Source organism: Hylobates moloch, unplaced genomic scaffold (assembly GCF_009828535.3).
Source record: "Hylobates moloch isolate HMO894 unplaced genomic scaffold, HMol_V3 SCAFFOLD_16, whole genome shotgun sequence".
Taxonomy (NCBI): domain Eukaryota; kingdom Metazoa; phylum Chordata; class Mammalia; order Primates; family Hylobatidae; genus Hylobates; species Hylobates moloch.
The window spans coordinates 43951199-43972386 of record NW_026652291.1 but is presented as its reverse complement, the minus strand read 5'-3'; the positions used below and the strand labels follow the sequence as shown (position 1 = coordinate 43972386).

Genomic DNA, 21188 nt, shown 5'->3' with positions numbered 1-21188 from the left:
TGGGCGACAGCGAGACTCTGTCTCAAAAAAAAAAAAAAAAAAAAAATGAGCCAGGCATGGTGGCATGCACCTGTGGTCCTAGCTACTTGGGAGGCTGAGGTGGGAGAATTGCTTGAGCCCAGGAGGTTGAGGCTGCAGTGAGCTGTAACTGTGCCACTGTATTCCAGCCTGGGTGACAGAGCAAGACCCTGTGTGTCGATCAATCAATAAATCAATAAAACAAACACTTGTTACAGGACCAGCACTTCCCTTGCATTTGTCAGTTAATTCTTCTAACAATATTATTATGTAACAATAATAGTATCCGCATTGTTCAGATGAATAATTAGGTCTTCCAAAGACTTCATCACCAGACTGCTAACTGGTAGTGAAGTCAGAATTCAAACCATGGTTCTAACCACTGGGCTACACTGTCTTCTCAGGAGAGACTTGAGGATTTAGAGTACCACTACAGTGTCAGCTTCTTAGTCCTTTTTGGTGATGGGACTACTTCACTTCCTGAAAATAAGGTAGAGTGGGCAAAAGCAATTCAGTCTTTTCTCAAGCTTTCTTGAATCCTCAGAGGCTTTGAGTTGGGCCGAGCAGCAAGCTTGCTTTCCTGCACCGCATATTACTGTCCCTCAGTCTACTTGTCTCATTTGTCTCAAAATATGGTGGGTAGACACTGTAACTTGATATGGTTTCTGGTGAAGCAGTGCCAGCCCCCGTCTTGACAAATTTTATTTCAATTCATGGTGTCTGTGGTTCAATTCTGAGAATTGATTTTAATTTACTCCTGGACTTAAATCCCATGTTCAGGCTCTAACTGATATGGTTGACTTTGAAGGGAACACAGTTAATTAGGATAGATTCAAATGCTATTTTTATCCCTTGGACTTATTTCACAGGATAATTTAATTCCATTCAGTATACTGGCTGGGAACAGAGTCTTAAGGATAAGACTTTGAAAGCCAAGTCCTTGGAATTCACACACAGTAAAGGGCACATTTGGGTCACAGAGGGTGTGGATTTGATACAAGAGCCCAATGAGAAACTTGGGAGTATCAGACAGCCTAGTTTATCATACATGTCCCAGACCACCCTTTATCAGAGCTAAAATAATCCCCTAGAAGATGCCTCTGACCTATCCAAACAGAGCTGTTGTTTGTCTGTTTGGGTTCTTTGAGGGAGGAGAGGGAAAGAGGTGTTTCTTTTCCAGCAGGTTACAAAGATGATACCATATGCAAGTCACTGTTAAAGAAAGCTTCAGAAGGTAGTACCTTAGGCTCCTCTGACATGAATTTCTTCTTTAGCTGCCTGTGCCTATGCAAGAGGACACGGGCCAGTTACGTTTGCACGCGTTCCGTCTTGTGTTCTGACCCTGATTCTCAGATGTATTCACTTGTATTTTGTGGAGGAACAGAAGCCCAGTTCCTGGGAGACTCAGCAAGGGAAGGGCCTGCCTCTCTGCCTTTGGATGGAGGGTCTGGAACCTGCCATGGCCTAGAAACAAAGAAGAGTAGGCTGGGAAGGAGGCAGTCATCAAGTCAGTTCTCCCAAGGGGAAAAAAAGAAGACTATTCATTCTTTTGTCCTGGGCTTCTTGGCTGATTGGAAGGCAAGACAGTGCTCATGAATAATTTACTCATGGTGTTGACTTTTTTCCGGAGTCAAGCCCTACGGAAAAGTAAGGGAAACAAAGGGGCATGCATCCCATTGACCAGACATCTTTCAGCATGTTTCATCAACTGTATTAAAGGCAAACTCAGCTGTCGTTGACATTTCAACCCCTAACTCCTGAAGCCAGCCAGCACACATTTGATTTGCTGTTTTTGACAAAGTGTGGAATACTGTATCTGAAATATGTTGGGTGAGGAATAGTTTATAGAAGGGCACAGTTTAAATTTCACTTCCTCCTCACCATGTTACCCCTGGGCACACAGCACTTTCCAACACATGCTTTTCAACTCATGCGTCTGACTGCTTTGTGCCTTGTGCAGTTGTCGGCATGCTGGGTGTGTGGTAATTAGTGTTTACCCTGAAAGCTCCCAATGCTTCCCGTGGTGTTTCGCCATCCCATTTTGCAGATGTGGCCCACAGAGGAAGCTTTTGCCCCACAGAGGCTGACTGCCAACCCTGACATGCCGCCTTCTACTCCCGTGATTACGTGGCACATGAACTTTTCAACTTTGAACTGCTGATTTCTCTCAGATTGAGAGAAAAATGTCTACTTAATTTGACTCTTTTAAAAATTCAGAATTTGGGAAGAGTAGCAATCTCACTCGCAAGATTAAGCCCTGTTAAGCTAGTCTCTGAACATAGTTGGGGGATCTGTGTGAATATACCAATCACCAACATCATCTAGCTCTTGTTTCTCAAGGATCATGAGGGTCCACAGGTGCCTCGCCGACTCCAGATAACTCAGCTGGGCATAGCCTTGCTTGGCAAGTGGCCTCCTCTGTGAGCATCACTTCCTGGTCTAAGAATTCGCAAGTGATCTGTTTCCAAATAAACTTGTGTGTTGGGGCCAGGCACAGTGGCCTATGCCTGTAATCCCAGTACTTTGTGAGGCCAAGGTGGGCAGATTTGTTGAGTCTAGGGGTTCAAGACCAGCCTAGGCAACATAAGACCCTGTCTCTATAAAAAATACAAAAATTAGGTGGGCATGGCGTGGTGCACACCTGTGTAGTCCCAGCTACCCGGGAGGCTAAGGTGGGAGGATCACTTTGAGCCCGGGGGGTGTAGGTTGCAGTGAGCTGAAATTGTGCCCCTGGACTCCAACCTGGGTGACAGAGTGAGACTGTCTCAAAAAAACAAAAACAAAAAAAATTGTGTCTTGGGCCAGTGATGGATTTTACATGCCTGAGTTACTGTGCACTCTTCTCTGTCTCTCTCTCTGCAGTTCTTCCCCTCTGGAAAACTGTGGCAATCTCTCTCTGATTCCCACCTCCTAGGACCTCTCTTACTCCTCAGTATTTCTTATCAGCAGACTTTGAGTCCCCAGATGTCTTTCATTTGAGCCTGGAATTTTGGGCTGTTACTGTCACCTCACCTCTACTGGAATTCAGTTCTGTATTTATATTCATTCTACTCATTCTAGTGAGAAAAATCTTTTTAGATAAAGATGAAAGTAAGATTTAACAGCTCTGTTTTCCCTTTGTCATCTGCTAGCATTATTCCTTCTGCTGCAAGAAGTAGGTCTCTTCTCTCTTGATCTGCATACTGCAGAGACTACTACAAATTGTCATTTGTTGTTTGTATAGTCCTTGTTTATTCAGTACATGCCAGCCATGGGAATGCTCAGTTATGTTAGTAACTTTCACATCAGACTTTGGCTGTGAGCCCTCACCTGGGACTGATACTGGCTTTTTGAGCTTTTTAGTCATGTGCTTGTCTCCTCTCTTACTTAGCTTGTCATCCCTTGCTCTGCCATGGTGGCCTCATTCAGTGACTGCTCTTCAACTCTCACCAGAAAGTGACCACCATTCCTGACTCCCAAGATCCTTCTTCAAGGATATGATGGAGATCTCAGAGCTTTCCAGCTTATTAGAGTAGCTCAGCATTTCCCTCAAATGGAGTCTTCCCTTTTCCCATAGTGAAACTCATCAGCCACTGTTCTGCGCCCTTGCATGGCTTCTGGAGATCTTTTAACAAGTATTTGTTGAGCGTCACCCCTCTGCCAAGGATATGGATGTAATGATATGAGCAAAAACAAAAATACTCGCCAGTGAAGGGTGTGATCCAGTGAGGGAGAAAGATGTCAATCAAATGATTATATCAATAAAAAGTAGCAACCATGACCAGTGCTATGAAGAGGAGAAATACAATGCAATGAATGAGAACCCTGAATAGGGTGATTCTATCCAGTTAGGGAAAGATGGAAGATTTCTATAAGGAAGTGACTCTTGGGCTGAGGTCACAGTAAAGAGGGAAGGAAGGAACATTTGAGACAGAAGAAACAGCAAACGCAGATAGATGCCCAGTAACAGGAAGGAGTGTGGCAAGGTCAGGGGTTTTTAGAGCAGGCCAGCCTGGCTGGAGTCTAGGAAGCGTATCTTACTTCACTTGGCATTTTATTATCCTTGAGTGTTCAGTCAGCTGATGACTTCAAGATTTTATTAGACACTCCTTGTAAATAATTTATTTGAAGGTTAGATAAGGCCGGTCATGTTGCCAATCCCTGGAGGAGCCATCTATTCACAGTGAGTTCTCTGTGTCCAGGTCTGTGCATTTATACTCAACAATGGGTTTATAAAATATTAGAGCCAGAGGAGACCTCAAACGTTGCTAAGGGCCAAGTTGTCTTTTACAGATCGGGGACTTCAGGTGTGAAACGTCTAAAAATTGTTTCTCATAGTGGATATTCTCTTCGGATGACTCATCTGCTGTTTGCTTTCCATCTCCAGGAAAACAAAAATATGGCTAGAAAATTTTGTTTCAGTCTTCAACTTACAGCTGACATGAAGAGCAGATCAAGACATTTTGAGGCATTCAACCCTGTTTACTCCATTGCAGTGAGAGAAATCCAGTCGAGATCAGAACATATTTCCTGAGCTGCCACTTAGTGCCAGATGTTGCATTAGGAGGTGTAGATACAAGATGAGTAGATGAGATGTCTGCCCTTTGAGGCACTTTCTGTGGGGTGAGAGAGATAGCCATTAATAAGTCATGGCAGCTGGGTTCCAAAATTGGAGTTTGCCCAGGGTATTTTGGGAGCAGAGAGAATGGCCACTTGCCCTAAGATGGATGTTCAGGCAAACTTCCTGGAGGAGGTGATGCCTGAGCTGAGTGTGAAAAGTTAAAAGCTGAACAAAGATAAGGAGGGTATTTAGGTAGGGGAGCAAGTTTGAGCAAAGCAGAGAAGTGTGGTGAATGTGTAGTTAAAGTGGAAAATGGCAGGAACTTTGGTAGCACTAGAGCCTAAAGTTTGAGGCATGGGAAAGGCGAAGGCTAGAGGAGGCTGCAGAAATGAAGTATTAAGCACTTACTGTTCTTGAGATGTTTGAATTCTGGGTCACTTAGGACTTTGCTCCATTGCCTATCACAGGAAATGTAAAAATGACAGTGGCTTAAGCCAGATAGAAACATAGTGCTCTCTCACATGAAAAGCCTGGAGGTAGGTAGTCCAGCCCCGCCAAGGAAGCTCCGTAGAGTCATTTGCAACCCAGATTTCTGTGCTTTCTGTTCTGCTGTAGACAGGGTCACCTCCCTGTCTAAATGGTTGCTGAAGATCTAGGAATCATCTCTGTATTCTAATTCCAGATAGTAAGAAGGGCCAGAGGGCATTCCTCCTAACTGAGTCACCTCCCTTTAAGGGGCTTCCTAGAATTCCACACAGTACTTACCATGGATTTGGCCAGAACTTGATCATATGGCTGCATCTAGCTCCAGTGAAAGCCAAGAAATACAGTTTACAAGTGGCCATGTTCCAGCTAAAAATCAGCATTCCATTATTAAGAAGGGAAAGAATCATTATTTGGTAGAAAACTTGCAGTGCCAGACACAAATTCCATGCCAGGAAGTCTGGGCTTTATGAAGTAGGTAACCTTTGAAGAATTCTCAGCAGGTCTTATGACATGAGTGGGTTTATATTTTACATTTATGTGCGGGCGGGGGGCATGGCGTGTGTGGACATACGCATGGTAAGTAGCAGCCAGGTTGCAAGGGAGAGGCTCATTTTGAGGCAGTTGCAGAGTTCCAAATAACAAGATAATGAGGACCTGAACTAAGACAGTGATGGTAGGGCTGATGAGAAAGGCTTAAGAGATAATAGCAAGTAAAGCTGATAGGACTTAGTATTTGGGTGGATTCAGGGTAAAAAAGAAACCAGAAATCATTTCCAGGTGTTTAGCTAGGAGGTTGAGTGGATGGCAGTGCCATTAGCTAGGAGAGATCATGTGCCTGGGGAGAAGTCTAGGCAAAAGAGGAAGAAGTTTTAGAAAGGTTATATGACAGGTACCTGAGGCATACTCCAGTGGAGATGCTCCGTGGGCAGGAGGATAGGAGTCTGAAGCTCAGTAAAGAGGATGGGCTGAAATTAAATATTTGGAAGTCATCAGGATATAGCTGTTAGTTGAGACCACGAGACTGGATGAGATCACCCAATAGGAGTCTCTTAAATGGAACAGTGCGAGTCAAGGACAGAACCCTGGGGAACCAGACTCCATTAGAAATCTGCCTAAATTTGGCTCCAGGGTTACAGAAACAATTGGTATGTTCATCATTTAGGGTAAGTATCCCCAAAGTACCAGTGTATTAAAAATATAATTCCATAAAAGTGTAGAAAAAGATCACTTACTTTCAAGTATGTGTGTGATGCTGCATATATTCTTCCTACTGAAAAAATGCTGGATGTGGTTTTCAGAAGCCCTGCATGCTAGACCCAGCCCTGGTCCTGGGGATGTGGACAGGTTGCTGAATGCTGCTAGCCCTTTGGCCCATCTGTACAGTGGGGGTGCCATTAACACAGCTTCCCAGCAGGGTCCTTGTAAAACTCAAATCAGATGGAAGTGGAAATGCAAATGCTTTTTGGAACATGTCGTGTCAATATAAGAGGTTATCTTTGCATATGTGCTGTCACCTGATTTGGGTTTTCTTGGCATCCATAGACATAGGCAGCAATTATCCTCAAGACACTGCCTGAATAACAGGTAGTTCTTCATAGAAATTGGAGTTTTAGCTTGTAAAAATCAACCTTTTGAAGACCAGTCTTTATAGTAAACTCTGGTCATGCTTTTCTTTGAAACCAAGTCATTTTCTCTGTATTTTCACAATATTTTGAAATTGCAAGTGATTGATATACTTACCATGTACTTACCATAAACCCTTGAGATAATTTTCTTAGGAAGTCCTAGGGCATATGTGACAGGTTGTACAACCTGAAGACTATACTCTGGCATTTTGTTTAAATTTCAACAGTTTCTGTTGTTTAGGGGAAGCAGTTGACCTCATTTTGAGTTTATGCCTTCTGGTATTAAAGCAGATGTTTAATGGTTAATTTGAGAGGAGATTCAAGAACCTTTTCGACCATTAGTGGAGTGAACATCCTGGGGGTGTAATCCCAGTAATGCAGTTTCTCAAAGGACCCAACTTTATAACAGATGGAAATTTAAGCCCTGGGACATCTTGATCATTTTTCTGTACTTCATATATTAAACCAGAATTCTGATCCTGGCGTACCTCATCAGGGTTTGGCCTTTTCATCAGTGAAGGCTGTGACTATTTGGAACTAATTGATAAATATGTTAGTGGCTTTCACCAGCTAATGAAACCAGGCCACCAGTTTTGCTCTTCTTCCCACCAAATTGACCAAGCAACCAATTGCTTCATTATAATTACAGACAATCTTGGATTTATTTGCTGAGCAAGAAAAATACAGTCATTTAATCTTTATGTATTAAATGAACACAACCATTTGTAAAAAGTAATTGAATTGTACAGTTCAACAAATGTTTATGAAAAGTCTACCCAATGCAAAGCTTTGTCAGGCTCTTAGGGAGTAAAAGAAGAATAAAGACAGGTCCTGCCCTCAAGCTTGGGGTGTTTGTTCTTTCTGTTAACAAATAATTTTTTTGTTGTTGGGCACTCACTGTGTACCAGACACTGCTGTGAGCTCTGGAAAAATACAGGAAATAAAACAGACAAAGCCCCCTCCTCTCAGGGAGCTTAACTTATAGCATAAGTAGTAGGACAAAATATAGAAAGAAGACGAAAGTAGGACAAAAGACAAAAATATATTGAATGTTAGGGTGATTCAGTATATGGATAAAAAGCTTGGTAAGAGCAATATAAAATTCAAGAACAAAGATTTACTGTTTGACATAGAGATTTTTAAAAGCTTCTCTGATAAGGGATATTTGAGCAGATGAACAAAGACCTAAGGATGGGAGGAGGCAGCTCCATGTGAGTATGTGGGAGAAGAGCGTTCTAGGCTTGTAGGGAGAGTGTGCAGTGGGGTCAAGGAGCAGCAGAGGGACCAGTGGGCTGGAGCAGATGAATTCGGGTGTCATGGGGGTCGAGGGCCCAAGCCTTTTTGTTTTCTTTCTGCAATACAGAATGCTAACCACATGTGTTGAGCATTTGTCCTGTAAGGATAGACTCCTCTGTTTAATTGTAGCTTCTGTAGGACAACTGTACAAGGGAAGTGGCAGACAAAGATCAGTGACATTATCCTATATTTGAGGCTCTGGGAAGTGAAAGGACTTGTTCAAGGTCACACAGTATGTGGTGGAATCTACAATTCCACTCCATGATATCCTTTTGGATCCATGCAGGTGCTGAGTTCCCTCACCCATCAGGCCTTTCCACACGTTTTCCCTCTGCTTAGAATGCTCCCCCATCTCTTTGCCAAGCTTCCAGCTACCAATCCTTGCAGTCTCAGCTTAGTCATCACCTCCTCTGAGAAGCCTTTCCTGGACTCCCCTACCCTCCAGATTCCATCTAGGTTAGGTGCCCCCTCTGTTCCCATGGTATCCCATGGAACCCTTCCCTTAGTGCTTTCCATAGGCTGTGCCCCTGTGCATGTGGGTTCATGAGGGCAGGGATTGTGGCTGTCCAAGTCCAGCCCCTAGGACAATGACAGGAGTGTTAGGTGTTCTTAGGTATTCATGGAATTGACCAAGGCCTCAAATTCTACGCTTTTTCTATTTTAAGATGACAGGTCAGGGCTGAGAATATATTATGATTGCTACCATTTGTTGAGCATCTACTATGAGCCAGGCTGTATTCTGAGCTCTCTGCATTAACCCACCTACTCCTCATGACAGCGCTATGACATGACACTCAGCTTGGGAAGAGCTGCCCATTGATTGTCTTATTCTGGCCCAAACCCATGATTTTCTCATAACTCAAAGCAGTCTTTTTTAAATAAATGAAAGCCTTCTGAAAAGTTTCTCTGATTGACTGAAAAGGATGTTTGCACATCTGTAGTAGTGATGCATTTATATCCTCATACATATTTATTTGGATCCGTCTTTGATTCTTTCCTTAGAACAGATTCCTGGAAAAGCACACAAATTAATGACTTTTAGAGCTGACATTGTGAATAAGAGCTGGGGCTCCTGAGTAGAATGGACCTGGGTGTTTCCAGTCTTGGTTCTGCCACTTCTCTGTTGTAGGAACTTGATCAGGTTACTTTACCTCTCTAAGCCTCAGTTTCTTCAATGATAAAATGGAAGTCCTGGAACTACTCACCTGAGTGTAGTTGTTAGAATTAAATTTGTGATGTGGAGGTGCATGTAAAGCCTTTAGCCCAGGGCCTGGTATGTAGTGCATGCTCAGTGATGTTCACTTTTTAAACATTCTGTCTGCTACCACTTGTGGAAAAAGCATCAAACACATGTTCCAGTGACGGGTATTGGTACCGTTTTTCTAGTTCCCCTCATAGATCTTAAGTGCACAATTGGATAAATTTTTACATATGTGCAGATTGTGTAATCAGTACTCCAAATACTATACGGAACATTTCTGTCATCCTAGGAAGTTTTTAGTGCCCCTTTCAGTTAGTCCCCAAACACCCCCATAGGCACCCAGTGATTCTGTGTTGATATTATAGGCTGTGGATATCCACATTGAAACTATTGAGTGTCTTAAAAGTAGAATTGCTTCTCAGGAGTGTCCTTTTCAGTATAAGAGGATGGGTTCTTTAAACTGACTACATGAGTGTAATGGCAGTTATGATCAGAAGAGAATGCCCAAAGAAAGACTTCATCCCATCAGTCAATTTTACGCTCTGTAGAGAAAAATAATTACAGGAGGATAAACACCAACACATCAACAGTGGTTGTCTGAGGTAATATAGGTGATTTTTATTTTCTTTTTGATGGTTTTCAAATGTTCTGTATTGAACAAATGTTGTCTTTTTATCATAAAAAAAAATGCCATCCTATTTATTTATTTATTTAGAGATGGAGTCTCACTCTGTCACCCAGGCTGGAGTGCAGTGGCTTGATCTCAGCTCACTGCAACCTCCCCTCCCGGGCTCAAGCGATTCTCCTGCCTCAGCCTCCCAAGTGCCTGGGATTGCAGGCGTGCACCACCACACTTGGCTAATTTTTGTATTTTTAGTAGAGACGGGGTTTCACCATGTTGGCCAGGCTAGTCTCAAATTCCTGACCTCAAGTGATCCCCTACCTGGGCTTCACAAAGTGCTGGGGTTACAGGCGTGAGCCACCACACCTGGGCAGAAATGCTATTTTAGAAGTGATCTCATGTGATACTATGTTTTTCAACATGGTGTCAGAAATTGGTAACCTGCTGTTTTGTCAGTTAAGTTCTGTCAAGCCCCAACCTCACGCTGTGACCACTCCTTGTCTGTGAAACCCAGTTCTACAGAAGTCACAAAGCCATTATCTTAGTCTGCTCAGTACTGCTTAGTCTGCTGCCATAATAAATATCACAGGCTGGATTCCTTGAACAGAAATGTATTTCTCACAGCTCTGAAGACTGGGAATTCCAAGATCTGGGTGCTGGCCAATTTGGTTCCTCATGAGGGCTCTCTTCCTGGCTTTAAGGTGGCTGCCATCTTGTGTTCTCATGTGGTGAGGGGATGGAGAAAGCACAAGCTTTCTGGTGTCTCTTCTTATAAGGTCACAAATTCCATCGTGAGACCTCACCTTTGTGGTGTCATCTAGCCCCAATTATCTCCCAAAGGCCCTGCCTCCAAATACTATCACATTAGAGCTTAGGGCTTCAACATATGAATTCTGGCAGGACACAAAACATTCAGTCCATTACGGTCACTCATTCATGCACGTGTTCAGGGTTTTCAGTTACATTAAGCAACGTGTTTTGCAGCTACTTTGTTTGATAGTGCAAAATCTACCCGGAAATGATGTCAGCCCTAAGGATAACAGCTCCTGCTACAGTGGAACACACAGTAGACGGGCACGAGAGAACAACCAAGGATTAGACCGAGGCGTTGTCATGCGTTTGGCTCATTAAGCCATGCATGTTAGGCTTGGAGCTCTGAGGTGTGTTGAGACCAAATCCTCCTAGATCCCAGTACTTAAGCCTGGCAGGAAAAAAAGCTGAGTGCACTGTGGTTTTAGAGTGTATGTACCTTTTGATAAATAGTTTGCAGCATGTCCCTGAAAGGGGAATTTTTTCCTTTGTCTTGCAAATGTCAAATTGTACTTTTCTGTAAACTTTCTAAGTAGAAATGTGAAGTGGTACAAGTGCTCTGTTGCTTTTTGGTGAAAATGCTCGTACATGATGAATTTCTCAGTTCAGTTTCAAAGACAAGTTAGTGAAATCTGACAGGCAAACTACCGTACACCCTGGAGAACAGTGTCCTGGGGGTGTCTGGTTTGCTAGGTATGTGGCTGGTGCAGTGATGGGAAGGTGGCACTTTGACTGCCTGGCCTCTCACATCTCGCTCCTCCCTTTTCACTGCTCCTCTGACCTCCAGAGTAGCCATGTAAGCCTGTGCTTTCATGTACAGAATTGCTGCTCTACCCTGTTCTTGGCATTTGCGTCAAAATTTACTGTGTTCCGCTGACAAAATTCTAGAATCTCGAAGCTGGAATGGAGTTCAAAGTTATATACCCTTCTTCTTTCAAAGCATGAATATCTAACATCTGCTGAGCAGTCATTTTTTTCTGTACTTAAACACCTATGAGCAAAGAGGAACTTACTTCCTCCACTTTCAGGGATGTATGGCTTTTGGAAATTTCACCTTTCTGTTGACTCAGTGTTTCCCAGTACTTCAGTTCACTGGTTCTGGACCACCTATAAGGGGTAGACTTAGAAAAAAAATACAGCTGTCTTACAAGAAAGCTGTGGAGATATGTGAAGGCAGTCTCAGTCTCCCAGTCTAGTTTACCTGTTAACGAAGGAAATACTATTAGCCTGATAGTTGCTCGTTCTGGCTGTTTCTTCAGGATTACTGATTTCTCAGTAATCCATAAACCATCCATGTTATTAGGCATTCCAGTTACTTGGATCAATATCCAGTTGACTTGTCACATTCTTCTCTTATGAAATCAGAACTGTCTGAACTAGCAGTTGGCTAACTGAACTGAGTTATGTTATTATAGCTCATGTTACTTCTCTTGGGTAAGAGTTGGTTTTTTTTTGAGACAGGGTCTCCCTCTGTTGCCCAGGCTGGAGTGCAGTGGTGCAATCAAAGCTTACTGCAGCCTGGACCTCCTGGACTCAAACCATCCTCCCACCTCAGCCTCCCAAGTATCTGGGACTACAAGTGTGTACCAGCACACCCAGCTAATTTTTGTAATATTTTTAGAGATGGGGTCTCGCTATGTTGCCCAGGCTGGTCTCGAACTCCTGGGCCCAAGCAACCCTCCCACTGTGGCCTCCTAAAGTGCTGGGATTACAGCGTGAACCACCATGCCCATCCTTGGTCTTTAACTGGATATTGTTGGTGCTGACTATAGAGTAGCAAGCATGGTGGAAAGTTAATTGGTGTGGTGATCTCAAAAAAGGATATTTAAATTTTCCTGTTGTAAGGATCTCAGGAATTTAATCCCTGCATCCATTTGAGAGTATAGCTTCAGCCTGTATGTGCACATGAAAATAGAGAAGGTAGTCACAAATCCCAGAACTAAGGATCTCTGTGCACAGCCCACTCTGCAAAGGTGGATGTTTTCCTCTCAAATCAATCTGTGACTTGCTCAAGGGTGAATTACCAAAGATGAAACACGGGCTGAGCACAGGGGTGGGGATGGGGAGACAAGAAAATCACCTTTGGGTATGTCAAAATAGAGGTACCTATGGAACTCCTTCAAATGGTCCATCTCAAAGTTGGAAATACCAGGCTAATGTTTAAGACTGTGGTCACAGACTCAGGTTGATTGCATGGAACAGCATGAAAATGAGACAGTATTGGCTTACAGTTAAGAACAAGGCTTTGAAGTCAAACTTAGATTTAAAACTTATCCCCACAATGTACTGTAATTCTGTGATATTGTGCAAACTCTTTAATTCTCTAAGTCTCAGTTTCTTAATCTACATGAGGATAACAGTACTATCCATTCTGTGGGGTTACTGTGAAAATTAATTCATGTGCCTTGCTTATTCCAGTGTCTGACATCAGCAAATCCTCCATATACATTATCAGTTGTTAAGAAGAAAAGTGATCCAGGGAAGGAAATTAAACAATGAATTTACTTGAAAGACAGATTCCATAAGGAAATTGTTGAATAAATTATGGTTATACCCATACTGTGGAATATTATGCAACAATTAAAAGGAAGAATACGCTAGATCTATATATATTGACCTGGATGGTTTGTCCCTGATAGACAAATAAATGAAAAAAAGAAAGAGAGATGTGTGCTTATTTTAATCCCATTTAAAAAAAAAAGCAGTAGCGAAAGCTACACCAAGAGTCTCATACGTTTCCTCATTTGTCATGGCTGCATAAGGGCTTGCATCTTGAGCTCTTTTTGTTCATTTCATTTGTTATCCCTCAATTTCTAGCACAGGGCATGGCAATATTTCTTTTTTCTTGTCTTCATTTCTGTTTTATTTCTAGCAACTGAGCCAACATTTGTCTGCAGGAATTCATGGTGGGGAGATAAGTGATAAGAAGATGGGTGGAAACACAGTATCATTTATTGGCTAAAGAGCAATGTCACTTTAATTTAATTTTAAATGTAAATTAATGCATATACATAAAAAGGACATTTTTAGCTGTTCTAAAATGATTACAGTGAATGCTAAATCCTCTTCATACCCTTGTCCCCAGCCTCTCAATTCCTCTTCCTCAAGACATGTCCTTATATGTCCTTCCAGAAATGGTCTATGCATATGCAAGCTCTGCATTTGAATGTCTCCTGTTGAAAAACGAATGGTGGTATATTATCTACTTGAAGAACAGAGATTTTTTCCTAAGTCTTTAGAGAGACGAAATGTAAACCCTTTAAAAAAAGGTAGTAGGTAGGCAATCTTTTCTTTTCTTTTTTTTTGAGATGGAGTCTCACTCTCACTCAGGCTGGAGTGCAATAGCATGGTCTTCACTCACTGCAACCTCCGCCTCCCAGGTTCAAGTGATTCTGCTATCTCAGCCTCCTGAGTAGCTGGGACTATAGCACATGCCACCACACTCGGCTAATTTTTGTATTTTTAGTAGAGACAGGTGTCACTATGTTGGCCAGGCTGGTCTCGAACTCCCGACCTCATGATCCGCACACCTCAGCCTTCCAAAGTGCTGGGATTACAGACGTGAGCCACCATGCCCAGCCAATCTTTTCTTTTATCAGAAGGGTCTATGGGTGACAGTTCAAGTCCTGGAAATAATTCTGCTATCTCTTGTTGGAGAAACTGCTAGTTTTTTCAGATCAGGCAACAGGCTTATAAACGTTTATTGCAGTTACAAGCTACAAAGAAAGATTTCTTTCCAGCACTACTGCTCCAGGTAGAGCAGTTGCACCAGTCATTATTTATAACTGGATTGAAGAGTAGCAGCACATACTTTTACCATGGTTATAGAGTGCCTTCTGTTGTACAGAGTGGACTGCTTATTCACCAGGGAGTTCTCAAACACTTTTCTCTATAGGTGCTGTACCAAATACTGTCAAGAGAGAAAAAATTAAAAATGAGCTTCTGCCCTCTAAGAACAGATGGGAGCAGCCCCAAATCTTGCAAATGAAGCAAGAGGGGGCATTCAGCCTTTGATCCAAGCAGCTAGAAGCTTGCCTTTCCCAAGTTTGCCCAGTGAGGATTTTAACACTCCTTTGACAAAGAAATGGGGCCGAGCAGCAGAGCAAGGCAGGTGACACTGAGTCATGGAATTCACCCTTTCAAGCCCTTCCTGGGGGATCTGTGGCTCTTGGGTCGATTCTTGAAGGAAAGGAATGAATGAAGGAGAGGAAGGGAAGCAGGCTTTCTTTTTTTTTTATGGCTCCTACACAGAAGATAGAATTGAGAAAAATACACTGTGGCAGTGAAATCAACTTACAAAACTGAGGAGGAAAATTTTGACAAAAGCAAACCCAAAATCTGATTACTGTGGGGCTGTCCATTTTATTGCTGCACCAAGGAGCAGGGTAGATACTATTTTGGCCTAAAGAACACTGAAATTTTATTTTCTCATTTGCAAACAGACAGGTTCAAACCCGTCAGAGGCCATAACTGTGTTTCCTTGTGACTGATTTGTATGTGTGTTAGTGGTTTTTTTTTTTTTTTTTTCCTGTAAGAATCTGGTTGAGTAATTCAGAAGGTTAAAAAACAACAAAACAGAAATAAGTGAGAAAAGTTAACTGAGGTCTGCCACATATGCCGGGAAGGTGCCCACAGACTGGCAGAATCTGTGCAGTCTTTGTCTGTTTCTGCCTATGCAAATACTAAGCCACGCTCAACAGAGCTTGAGCATTGTATCTGTTCAACTGCCATTTAAGAAATAAGACTCTGTTCTCGACAGCTTATTCCTTGGGGTTTCAGAATGTAAAATATGAAGTGTGTATAATCACAGGCCAGGTTCCCAGCATTTCTCGGCATTTCAGCTTTGGCAGCAGGAATGGGAAAATCTGAAGTTTTTATGGCCAGGAAGGCTGAGTGTAATCTTTGTTCTATGGCACTAGGAAAGGAAGTGAATCTGTTACAAAGCGCTTTACCTCTGAAGCATGTTTCAGGGGCAGCTGTGCTTTGTGCCATATATTCTGTTTTCATAAAGAGAAAGAGGTAGAGTAGAGGGCTTACCATGCAGAGTAGTTTTACAATATCTCACTTGATATATCATTCAGGGAAAGTGACCTGTTGTTACACTTTGTTTTAAGATTTAACTCTAGAATCAAAAACTTACCAGAGAAGCTCAAGATACTTTACTTTGCAAGAATTAATTCTCAAGATAAAAACTCTTCAGAGTTCAGGATAAGAAGAGTTCAATAAACAACACACTTTAAATGGAAGAATTATTTAAAAAATTATTTTAACTTTGAATGAACTTAGATTAACTTAACCTGGTGCAGAGGGAGGTCAGACCCCATGTCATCATTTGCCCAGAAAAGTCCCAATTTGCTCCCATAATCCCCCTTCATGACCCATTTTACTCTCAGAGGCCCATTTTGTTTATTGAGTTTTTTTTTCTTGAGACAGTCTCGCTCTGTTGCCCAGACTGGAGTGCAGTGGTGCGAGCTTGGCTCACTGCAACCTCCACCTCCTGAGTTCAAGCCATTTTCCTGCCTCAGCCTCCCAAGTAGCTGGGATTACAGGTGCTCACCACCACACCCGGCTAATTTTTGTTATTTTTAGTAGAGATGGGGTCTCACTATATTGGCCAGGCTGGTCTTGAACTCCTGAATTCAAGTCATCTACTGACCTCGGCCTCCCAAAGTGCTGGGATTACAGGCATGAACCACCGCACCTGGCCGTCTGAGGCCCATTTTGGATGGTACACTGCATGGTCATCCTACAAAGAGGTGTCTGCATTTTTACTTTTTTTTTCTTTAAGATGGTAGAACCAAACAAAAAAGGGTGTTTTTACAAATTGAGAGGGGTCCCTCTGTAGGAGGGGAATTTCTCCAGCATTTTCCTTTGATGGAGTATTCTCCTGTAGTTCAGAAATTAGAAATTTAGTAACTAAAGCATTAAGAACAGATTTTTTTTTTTAATATCAGTCACTACCTTAGTTTCAAAGACACATTGGGGGAAATTGCCTTTCCCTTATGCCTCTTGTTTTATGTCCTTTATATGAGATGTTAATATATTTACATGAGGTATAAATTTGTAACTTTATGGGTTTGCATTCATTTATTCATCCATCCATCCATTCAGTCATTTATTTACTCATTCAACAAATGTTCATTGAGACCTATTTTTTGCCTGGGGATATAACAGTGACCACAATAGGCCTGCTGCTTGCCCACAGGAAGCAGGCATTCTAGCATAAGCACACAAACAAGTAAAAGTAATTACCAATTGTGAAAGTTACATGGAAGGAAATAAGCTTTTATTTGTGGTTTTATTTCATAGAGCTGAAGGAAGTGAAGAGACAGATACCTCTCTCCCCACTTCTTTCATTGTTGAATGTCTAAAGTATTTCTTACTCCATTTGGACTACTGTGACAGAACACTATAGATTGGGTGGCTTGTAAACATCAGAAAATTATTTCTCACGCTCTAGAGGCTGGAAAGTAGAAGGTCAAGGTACCAGCAGATTTGGTGTCGGGTGAGGGCCTACTTCTTGGTTCATGGATAGCTGCCTTCTCACTGTGTCTTCACATGGTGGAAGCAGTGAGAGAGCTCTCTAGGATTTTTCTTTTCTTTTCTTTCTTTTTTTTTTTTTGAGATGGAGTCTTGCTCTGTCGCCCAGGTTGGAGTGCGATGGCATGGTCTCGGCTCACTGCAACCTCCACCTACCGGGTTCAAGCGATTCTCCTGCCTCAGCCTCCTGAGTAGCTGGGATTGCAGGCATGTGCCACCACGCCTGGCTAATTTTGTATTTTTAGTAGAGATGGGGTTTCTGCATGTTGATCAGGCTAATCTTGAACTCCAGACCCTAGGTGATCCGCCCGCCTTGGCCTCCCAAAGTGCTGGGATTATGAGCGTGAGCCACCACGCCCAGTCGGATTTCTTTTCTAAGGGCACTAATCCCCTTCACAAGGGCTTTACCTTCATGACCTAGCCACCTCCCAAAGGACCCACTTCCAAATACAGTCACATTGAAGGTTAAGTTTCAACATACCAATTTTGGGGATACATAAACATTCAGTCTATAGCAGTATTTTATCTGGGGTTTCAAACTCAAATACCTTCAGAGTAGAGGCCAATGGGGACCCTCCTGTCTCACCGTTCTAACCAGAGGGGACTTGCATATCCATTCACCTAAAGCTCAGTTAAGAAAGGTGAGGAGCCCCGAGCCAGACCCGCAGGAAGTGTCCCCAGGTTGCATTTGGCTCTGGTCACGTATTCACTTTTTCCAGAGTCCCCAGGTATACTTTAGTTCCACATCAATGCCTACCAGGCCTGGTTCAGTCTTATATTTCAATAGGTCCCCTTGTGGGTCTCAGAGAAAAAGAGAGCAGCATTAGAATTTTACTACCACAGTGAGTTTTTCCACTTTACTTTGGAAACATTGAGCTATTCCTACGCAGTTTGGATGACAGAAATACTGTGCTGAGTGCAATCTACTGGAAAATCTGAGTGCTTGGAAAAATGTCAGGAATACTCTCTTTTGTCATGGAATTTCTCCATATTGCAGCAGTACTTCAGTGTGAGTCAGCAGGAGGAACTTCGTTGCACCAAGCAGGCCTCACATCAGTGGGGCTGTGCGTCCCAGCTCTGATTGATGTCAGGGGGGTGGGTAAGTGATGTCCTGGCCAGTCCAGGGATGGGGGCTATTTCTAGTGTGCAATGCTGGCCCTCCTGAACCAAATGTGAACCCCCCTGGACTCTCGCATGAGTTTCTCTGGAAAGCTCGTCTTCTCTTCTTCTTTACCCAACCACTCCCCCTACCACTCTTCCAGAAAGTTTCTCTTCAGAATTCCATAAAGGATGGAAGCAGCCCTGAACTAATTGGCCTGGGGCTCTTTATTCTCAGGCTGCCAAGAAAAGAAAAAAATGCTAAGAAGCAGGGACCTGGCTGCTTGATCTTCCCTATGGTCACTGGCTCTTCCTGAACAGGCATGTAATGAAGTAGTGTGGAACAGTAAGAAAGCTCCTACAGGCAGAGGCCATCCATGAAGCCTCTTCTAAGGCAATGGGGTCTTCAAATGGAATGACCACAGACTGTTTTCTTTGAAGGTGAATGCACATGTCTAAGCCCTAAATTTCCCTGCTAAAATCATCTTCCCTTGGACACCAAAAGCACAGCCAACAAAAGCAAAAATAAGTGAGAGGGAGTACATCAAACTAAAAAGCTGCTGCATAGGACAGGAAACACTTGACAAAATGAAAAGGCAACCTATGGAAAGGGAGAAAATAGTTGCAGATCTGATAAGGGGTTAGTATCCAAAGCATATAAGCAACTTATACAACCCAATAGCAAAAACTAATAATAATAACCTGATTAAAATGGACAAAGGACCTGAATAGACATTTCTCCAAAGAAGATATGCACATGGCCAGTAGGTTTCTGAAAAGTTGCTCAACATCACTAACCATCTGGGAAATGCAAATGAAAGCCACAATGAAATATCACCTCATATGTGTTAGAATTGGTTATCAAAAAACCAGAGGGCAAGTGTTGGCAAGGGTGTGAAGAAAAGGGAACCCTATGCACTGTTAGTGGAAATGTAAATTGGTGCAGCCACTAAGCAAAACAATATGTAGGTTCCTCAAAAAAATTACAAATAGAACTATCATATGACCCAGCAATCCCATTCCTGGATCTGTAACCAAAGGAATTGGAATCTGGATCTCAGAGATGTCTGCACTCTTATGATCATTGCAGCGTTATTCACGATAGTCAAAATATGGAAACAATCTAAATGTCCTTCTGCAGACAAATAGATAAAGAAAATTTGCCATGGAATATTATTCAGCCTTAAAAAAGAAGGAAATCCTATCATTCCAGACAGTGTGGATGGGCCTGGAGGAGATTATGCCAAATGAAATAAGGCAGACCCAGAAAGACAGATACTGCATGATCTCACTCATCTATGGAATCTAAAATAGTCAAATTCATAGAAGCAGGGAGTAGAATGGTGGTTGCTAAGGGTGGTTGGGGGACAGAGAAATGGGAAGATGTTGATCAAAGGGTACAAAATTTCAGTTATGCAAGATAAATAAGCTCTGGAAATCCTACTGTACAACGTAGGGCCTATGATTAACAATGCTGTACTGTATACTTAAAATTTTGCTAAGATAGTACATCTTAAGTGCTCTTTTCACCAAGAAAAAACACAAAGGAGGCAGGAGGAAACCTTTGAAGATGATGTATAGGTTTATTGCACTGACAGTAGTGATGATTTTACAGGTATACACCTGTCCAAACACATCAAGTTGCATACATTAAATATCTACAGCTTTTTGTATGTCATTTATTCCTTAATAAAGCAGTTATTTTTAAAAATCTTCTTCCCTTTTGTCCCCCAACCTTTAACATGGCAATTGACACGGCAATTGACATGATAAAAGCTACTGTATTTCCTTGATTTAAAAAAACCACAGGTCACAAAATGCCCATGATTGCTGATTTGATTAAAACAACTGTACTAGCAGCTGCCAAGTGTTTTTTTGGCCGTTAGTTTTAAGGAACATTCCTGTTTCAGAAGCATCAAAGGGGAGGGAGCAGCACAGATCATAGAATCAAAGTGATGCAGAGATTAGAGTTGTGTTCCCCTCTAGGTAGTGATAGAGGAATTGTTTCCTCTCTAGGCACAGTGATAGAGGGTGGCTTTGTTAGCAATATTATTAAGACCGTCTTACTGACAGCGAAAGGGAAACAAGACAGAGCCTTGATAGTTGGGTAAAATGATCAGTTAAATTTGAAAGCACTTCCTTTTGTATGTTCTGGTCAGTCTTCTGCAGGAGGAGGATGTATAAAGTCCACCGTGTCAGAAAAGCAGTCAGTCTACCCCTCCCCAGTTTCCATCTGGGTATCTTTGTGCTCCTGGTCATTTCTTTCCCAGAAATTGGGGGATCTGGTCTCAGATAAGAGGAGTGGGTTTGGATGTCCCAATATCACATATGGTAAAGATGAAAAACATGGATAAGATGGTTGAGTTTATCTTGTATATGAGGCCATGTGTTGTAAATGGTCTTTTTTTGCTAACTTTCTTGACTCTGTAGATGTATCTTGAAGAGTGAAGCATGAGGACACTGTTTTACTCAGTCAGAACCTAGAGTCAAGTTTTTTTCTGTTATTTTCTCAAGACAGTGCTACCAATTAGATTTGTATGCATCCCATTTGTCCTCACTTGATTCCCATCCATGTTCTCACCTTCTCCAAGGTGACCATTATTCTGATTAATGTTCAGATTCCTGTAATGCATTATTAGCACTGGGTGCTGGGTCTGAGCCAGTCCAGGGTCTGGAGAGCTATGCAGAGATAGAAGTGGACTCCAGAAAGAGGCCCCTGAATCCTGCCATTCCCTCTCCAAGGTGCCAGAGTTTGCAGTTTCCAGGAATTGCATTTGATGCAGATTGTAAATTACGGCATAAATATGTATTTGTGTCTTAAATGACTTTTTTAGTTTGGAGAATGCCCTTCACCCTATGACTGGCATACTGCAACACACTCATTAGCCCTTTGTTGGCTGACACTTTGAAAACACGCAGGCTCAGAGACCATTGTTAAGTCATCCATGAGCT

The 21188-nt window shown here is 42.4% G+C and overlaps 1 protein-coding gene across 5 annotated transcripts in view; it reads left to right on the top strand.

The window, feature by feature from the left end:
• The window catches only part of PRKCH (protein kinase C eta), a 262819-nt gene that overhangs the window by 167914 nt on the left and 73717 nt on the right, over positions 1-21188 (top strand). The window contains exon 11 of one of the 5 annotated variants that reach the window (XM_058429461.1): positions 18475-18607. The exons of 3 other annotated variants lie outside the window; for them this stretch is intronic. In XM_058429461.1, the coding sequence (XP_058285444.1) occupies positions 18475-18553 (79 nt within the window). In that variant the 3' untranslated portion in view covers positions 18554-18607. Of the gene's footprint in view, positions 1-13016; positions 13129-18474; positions 18608-21188 lie in introns of those variants that run through there. One more of the 5 variants, XM_058429462.1, reaches the window with a different exon arrangement.